This window comes from Tupaia chinensis, unplaced genomic scaffold (genome assembly GCF_000334495.1).
Source record: "Tupaia chinensis unplaced genomic scaffold, TupChi_1.0 Scaffold000239_1, whole genome shotgun sequence".
Lineage (NCBI taxonomy): Eukaryota > Metazoa > Chordata > Mammalia > Scandentia > Tupaiidae > Tupaia > Tupaia belangeri.
Window position 1 is genome coordinate 100,979 of NW_006159717.1, and position 7,262 is coordinate 108,240.

At 56.5% G+C, this 7,262-nt stretch overlaps 1 protein-coding gene across 1 annotated transcript in view; it reads right to left on the minus strand.

Moving 5' to 3' along the window:
* Positions 1-7,262, minus strand: part of MAP7D1 (MAP7 domain containing 1) — a 29,812-nt gene that overhangs the window by 5,117 nt on the left and 17,433 nt on the right. Inside the window, exons 2-8 of the mRNA XM_027771940.1 lie at positions 4,560-4,901; positions 4,300-4,368; positions 3,653-3,816; positions 2,894-3,008; positions 1,449-1,559; positions 154-276; positions 9-57 (exon numbers count right to left, since the gene is read on the minus strand). Coding sequence (XP_027627741.1) covers positions 9-57; positions 154-276; positions 1,449-1,559; positions 2,894-3,008; positions 3,653-3,816; positions 4,300-4,368; positions 4,560-4,901 — 973 coding nt within the window. The remainder of the gene's footprint in view (positions 1-8; positions 58-153; positions 277-1,448; positions 1,560-2,893; positions 3,009-3,652; positions 3,817-4,299; positions 4,369-4,559; positions 4,902-7,262) is intronic.

Sequence of the window (7,262 nt, forward strand, 5' to 3'; positions counted from 1 at the left end):
GTGCGCTGCACGGCGTCAAGGGGGTGGCCGAGGCTGAGCGCGGGCACACAGGCACGACTGCAGAAGGATGAGCGCGGTCGGGGTGGGGCCCAGGCGCAAGGCCGGCCCCTGCCCGGCCCCTCGTGAGAGCTCTCCCAGGGCCGCAGCCCCTACCCTGGTCCCGGCCGTTGCGGGGCAATGTGACCGCGCTGCGACTTCGAGCCAAGAAGGACAGGGTGGGCGTCATCAGACGATCCACTATGCTGCTCTCCCACGCGCTCAGCTGCAGACTGCGATCTGAGGGGAAAAGGCCAGAAGTCGGTCACCCCGGGACCGGACGCAGGAGGCAGGCAGAGGCATGGGGTGGGGGGCGGGAACCAGGTACTACCTCCGAGCCAAGCCCAAGGATTCTCACCCGGAAGGCTCTCCCCTAGTCACACCGGGAGCTACACTTGTCCTGCCTGAGGTCTGGACGTCCACTGTAGACCCAGGAAACAGCTTTCCAGGGCAAAGCCTTGCACGGCGGGAGAGCCCCCCTAACACTGGCCCCAGGTGAAAGGGCTCTGGGCTGTGAGTACAGGATGGAGCCACCCAGGCTTGGGGCAGGGCTTGCCCACTCCATGTCCCACCTAGGGTCCTGCCCTCCTGCTGTGGGAGGGCTGGCCTGGGGGAGGCATGCTCCATGGATGTGGGCAGTGAGGGGCCTTGTGCTTCTATGACCCAACTTTTAGGAACCCAGTGCCAGTGAAAGGCTGCCCTGGGCCAACCTGCTCTGTCCCTTCAGCTGCTGGGTTATTTTTAAGCTTTGGTCAGGTGGGGTTGGTGCAGCAGCTGATTTGGTTGCTGAGCAACAGAGCAACCAAATAAAAGCTAGAGAAATTTATAAATAACTCCTCCCATGGCGTTTTCACATGGGAGCACCAGGGGATGGTGGGGACGCAGGGGCTGTGCCACCCTGGTTGGCCACAACTCTAGAACCAGCCAAGCCATGGCGAGGGCCCTGAAGGCAGAGAGGGCAGGGGTGCATGGACCTTTCAGGTCGGAGCCAGAATAAGGGGACCCCCCACACACACACACGCAGCACCCAGGCCAGTCTGGCACATGGGGGCAAGGCCACCTGCTTAAGGCTGGCCCAGGCCAGCTGGCTGTGGTTGCAGATAAGGCTGCCTGCCCAATCCCACCCCCGGCCACCACCCCCAACTTGCTCTGAGGCCTCTGCCAGGCTCTCTGCCCTCTGGGGCATTGTCCTTTGTCTCTGTTCTCCTCTCCTACAGGGCACAACTCTGTTCTTGGGTCCAGACTCAAATGCCGGCTCCCCCAAGGGACGCAGAGTCCCAGGTGGGGTAGAATGGGGATGGGACCTGGAGTATGTGAGGGCTCCAGGGACCTGGTGTTCTTGCTAAGCTCTGGAGGAGGCTTGTGGGGGCCACAAGGGGCTCTGGAGGGGGGAGGGCTGGGCCTTCTCTTACTTCTACTGGGGGAGTTCCAGAGCGTGGCAGAGGACTTTGAGAGCCGCTTGTTGATAATAGAGTCCACGTGTTTGGGCAGGTTTACTGCCGACACGGAGCACCTGCTCCCACCTGGAGGGGAAAAGACACGGCATTAGGGCCGGGCCAGACAGGAGCCAGGGGGGGCACTGAGGCCTTCCATGCAGGGTGCTCCGAGGCAGGGTGGGAGAAGGAGGAGTGGGCAGGCTAGGATGGGGGGGAGTGGACTTGGCCCTGGGAGAGGGAGGGTAGGGGGTAGGTGACCAGAGATGACTTGGGTTGGGGGAGCCGACGGAGAAGGAACAGAGGGAGGAGGTGGAGTAAAACTAGAGAAACTACAGCCTTCCTGGCCAGACCGAAGGAAGCCATTCTCCGAGGCTGGGCACTGCAACCCCTCCGCACAACCACCCAGCACTGGCACTTGAGGACACTGCCCGGCCCAGGCACTAGGAGACGCCACCCACGTACGGGGACAGATGCACAAATAACCCATACCATCACAGTCACTTGCACAAACCCGCGTACTCATACAGACACACAAAGACGGACATGCAGACGCAGGCAGAGGGCAGGCCCGCAAGCATGCACATATGTGTGCAGACATGCACAGGTATAGAGATGCAGCCACAGATGAGGGTCAGACCCAGATGCACACAGAGCACCAACACAGTGAACGGCCTGATCGTGTCTAACAGCTGACATCTGTTGGTGTTCCTGTGTGCCAGGCACGGTGCTGGGCACCACACATGTTACCTCACCGGAGCCTCCAAACATCTACCTCCAACCTCGGAGGCAAGTTGCATGGTTATCCCCATTTTACAGAAGAAGAAAGTGAGGCATCGAGAAGTTACAAGTCACACTGCAAGTGCCAGAGCTGGAACCCAGGTCTGCCGGACTCAGGAGCCCTCAAGGAGGTACATAAGACCACAGACACACCAAGGCAAACACGCGAGGGCACACGGCTGGAAACACGGAGCCTCGCCACTGCAGAAAAACATCCAGGACGAGCTACATACATGCCAGCAAAGAACCAGACCCAAATCCATGATGGCCCTACATGAAGAACACTGAGACAAAAATCTACCTTCCAAGACAGGGGGTGAGAGTTTTCTTTAAATACCACGTGTCTGCAGGGCATTAAAGTCCTCTTTTACGTATCATCAACTAATAGAAATAGACAGGAGCAAAGAGGGCTAACCCTAAAACGACGGAGGTTTGAAGAGCAAACCCAATGGAGAGTCCACTCTGCTCGGATAGCAGCAGTCCTTGGGAGGCACAATCTGGCTGACACACCATTCCAGAAGGCACAAGTGACAGGAAGCAAGGCACACGGCTGCAGGGAGCCACAGCTCCTCGGACAGACGTTCCCTTCCCCACTCACCAGGCCCCAGCCTCACCCACCCTTCCGGCACCCCCGGCCCACTCACTGGTCTTATGCCCCGGGGAGCCATGGTGCAGGGCGCCCGCCCAGGACCAGCGCTGCTGCCGAATTTCGGCCCACGTCTTCTTCACTGACCGCTGGATGGCTGCTTCATAGCGCTCCTGGGCGGGGTGGGAGGAGAGAGGTCTGTGTGCAGGCCAGGTCTTCATACCTGGGAGAAAGGCCCTTCTCCTCCTCTGACGATGCCTCCTCCCCGCAGCCCCCGCAGCCCGGAGCTCCCTGACTCACTGCAGGTAACCAAGGCTACCGGTCCACAGTGTGATTAAGGACCATGTGCCACAGATTCCTCTTGGCTTGTTCTTGGGAGCCCTTCACTGTTCTTGAGTCATTTCCTGGGTATGAGTTGCTTCTCCGAGGGAGGGGTGGGACTCCTGCCTGGGGCCCTGTGCGGGCCATGTCACTGAGGGTCCCGACCTCAGGGCTGTGTTTTCCCTTCAGCCTAAGGGTCCCAGGCAGAACCAGGCCTATTTCCTTCACACTCACACACACATATCTGCACACACGTGGGCATGTCTACGGACGCACGTGTGGCAGCCCACGTGCGCAGGGGCCTTTGTGGCACGTCCAGATGAAAAGCGTCTGCCGTGGCACAGGTTCCCGGCCGCTGTAACACAGGGACGCGGCCTCGGAGATGAACGCAGGTAGTTTCTGACACACACGGGTGGCAGAGGCGGGGACAGATGTGTGTGCAACTCTGCCAGGGAGGACGCGTGCGCGTCCCTGCTGTGGGTCGGCATGAACGTACCTTGTTTTTCTCGAGCTTCTGCCGCTGCCGCTCCTCCAGGGCTGCCCGGCGCTGCTCGGCTTTGAGCCGCTGCTCCTCCAGCCGCCGCCGGCGCTCCTGCAGCTGCTTCTCCCGCAGCGCCTTGGCCTTCTCCTCCTTCTCCAGCCACACTGCCTTCTTGGCCGCTGAGGGGAGAAGAGCCCAGCTGCACCAGCTGCACGTGAGGGCTTCTGCCGGGGCAGGCCAAATGTATCTCCCCTGCCTGCTCAGCTGGCACCTCCACTCTGGGACACCTCCCTCCCTGAATGGCTCCCTGCAGGCAGGCCCGGGGTGCCTGCTTCTCCCCCGTGGGACTGGTGCTCTCTCAGGGTTGAAGAATTCTGTTCGTGGTGTGAGATCTCCATGTGGCTGGGGGGGTGCTCGGACAGAGCCCCACCCACTGTGAGCAGGAGCATGGGACTGGGGTCTGACTGTCACCTACTCTGCCGGCCTCAGGGCTCAGGCAAGCACGGACGCGTCACCTGCGGGCTGCTCCCTCCTCCAGGCGGGCTGGACTGCACGAGGCAGTGCACGTCCTGCTCTCGACACAGCACCCAGCGCCCAGAGTCCCGGAAGTGTCGGTGTGACTGGCAGGACCCGATGGCGAGGAGACAGGAAGATGCACTCACCCAGGTACTTGGCCCGCTCTTCTCGCCGCTCCTTGGCCAGCTTGTGTCTCTCTCCCGCCTTCTTCATGTCTTAGCAGAGGGAACAAGGCAGACAGGTCAGCGGCTGTCCCCAAAGGAGACTCCACCCAGGGCCCTCTCCCCAGGCCATCCCCACCCTCTCTCATTTCCTCCAGGGCACAGGGAGCCCCTCAGGCCACAGCACCCAGAGCTAGGACCCTGAGCCAAGGGTTCCGGCCCAGAACTGGGGCTATCATACACACCTTGCTTGGCGGGACTATCGGAGGCTGGTACTGCTGTCGGGGACGGCTGGCTACTCCTTCGAGGAGGCCTGGCATCTCTCAGGCCTGTGGCTGGTGGGGTGGGTCCCCTGTTCTTGGGTTCTGAGGACGGGTACTCTTCCTGTAGGGGGACCGGCCCAGACGCAACTTGCTCTGGGTGGCCCTCTGGTTCCAGTGGAAGCTGCTTAGTGCTAGTGGCATTCTTCATGGCAGGAGGGGTGTCCGGGGGAGTGTCGGGGACCAGGGCTGACATCGGTGGTGGTGGCGGGGAAGGGTCACCTTCTGGAGAAGGTCTTGGCTCTGGAGGGGTCCTGGCTACCACAGCTGAAAGACCAACACGAGAGAGGAGGCCAGATTACACTGTGCCACAGCGCACACGCGGCTCTCTCCCTGCCCAGCAGCCTGATTCATTCATTCTCATGTCTACAGAGTCCTTTCTGCATGCCAGGCCTTGGTCCAGACACTAGAAACATGGCGAGAAAACAGCCGCAATCCCTCCTCTCGGAGCTCACCCTGTGGCAGGGCAGACAGACAAATCGCCCGGCAGAGGCAGTGGAGAGCAGGTATGGTGTCTGTAGGCAGCACAGCAGACCTGGTCAACCTACACTGGGGGCTCTTTTTTTTAAGAGAGATTTTATGCTAGAGGGTGCAATTTACTTGCCAGAGAGACAGAGACAGAAAGCAAGAAATCATCCCCCAGAGAGATGGCCACACTTCAGTCTCTTCTCCTCCATTCTCCTCTCTCGATTTTGGGCATGCCCACACATGTGCCAGGTGTGAGTTTCAAGCTGCTGGGTCCAGGCCTCGAACTGTTGTTGACTATATGGGAGTCCAACAATATAACCATTACGCCCTCTGCTGGTCCCTCTTCTTTTTTTTTTTTTTAGAGAAATTTTTGCTATAGGACACATGCATTTCACTGGAGAGACAGAGAGAGACAGAGAGCCAGAAAGCAAGAAAGCACCCCTTGGAGTGATGGCCATGCCGCAATCCCTTCTCCATTCTCCTCTTGGGATTTTGGGCAGGCACGCACATGCTCCTGGCATGAGTTTAAGCCCCTGGGTCAGTCCAGCAACATATGGGACCATTACGCCATCTGCTGGTCCCATTGGGGGCTTCTTGAAGAAGGAACAAGCAAGCTGAGATCTGCAGCCTGGGTGGGGTGAGCAGGTGGATTAGGAGAAAGTAGGCCCGAATACTGGACCTGGTCCCATGTCTGCCTCCTGGCCATTCTGTTGTATCCCTGGGTCACAGCGCTCAACCCAGGCCAGATTCACAGAGGCTGCAGTGCTGAGCGCATGGACTGAAGAGGAGGGACGCAGGCCCGGGCTCAGGTGAGATGCTTTGTTGCTAATATCCCCAGTGGAACAAGCAACCAGCCACACCCACCTTGCAATCTTCATTCCCCCCAGCCATCCCCAAATTTCATTTTTTAAGAACTATTTATTTTATTTATTATTATTACTATTACTTTAATTTGCTATAGGGCATGTGCACGAGAGAGAGTAAGAAAGCAAGCTGCCAGGTCTGGGACTCGAAATACGGTCAGCCATGCGGTCGGGAGTCCAGAGCCTTAACCACCACACCACCTGCTAGCCCCCAGATTTCTTCTAACACATGAATATTCTAGGAACCCTGTAAAAGACACCGAAGTGCCAAGTAAGAAAGCTACATGATTTGGGCCAGTAGGTGGCGTGGAGGTTAAGGCCCTTGTATCCCACATGCTGACTGCGCAGGTCAAGTCATGGACTCGGTGGCCTGAAAATGACACCAGGCACAAGTGCATGCAGGGCCAAAATCCCAAGAAGAGACCAGACAGGAAGAGAAGAGATTGCGGTGTGGCCACTCCCCTGGGTGGTGATCTCTCACCTTCCCTCTCTCTGGCAAGTGCATGTGCCCTATAGCAAAAACCAAGAAACCAAACCAAAAAAACACATGATTTGGCACATACACATGTACGTGTGTATGTACATGTTTGTGCACACGTGCATTGTGGGGCAACAAAAAGAGGCTTTGAAAATTTTGCATGTGACAATATTTGTGAAACACTGAATTAAACAAAATTAAATTAATTTTAAAATAATTATTTAATTTAATTTTTTAAAAGAATTATTTTATTTAGCTTTATTTATTATTATTATCATTATTATTTTCCAGTTTGATCAGAGAGAGACAGAGAGAGAGAGAGGAAGTGAGAAAGCAAGCCACTAGGTCCGAGCCTTGAACCGTGGTTGGCCATGTGGGAGTCCAGCGCTCCTATCCACCATGCCACCTGCGAGCCATTTTTATTCATTCATTTATTTTTTTAATTTGACCAGAGAGAGACAGAGAGAGAGTGAGAGAAAATGAGAAAGCAAGCCACCAGGCCCGGGACCTGAACTGTGGTTGGCTATGTGGGAGCGTCCAGCGCCTTAACCACCATGCCGCCTGCTGGTCCCCTAAACAAAGTAAAACTTTAAAAATAAGATTATATCTAAATGCCTAAAAGATACATAAAATAGTATTCAACATCATTACTACTCAGTGAAATGCAAATTAAAGTCACAAAGAGATACCACTACAACCATTCAAATGTCTGAAATGGAAAAGTCTGACCATGAATAACAATTGATGGTGAGGGTAGAGAACAATGCATCTCTCCACTCTGGAGGCGCATGGACTGGCACATCTATTCTTTTTTTTTTT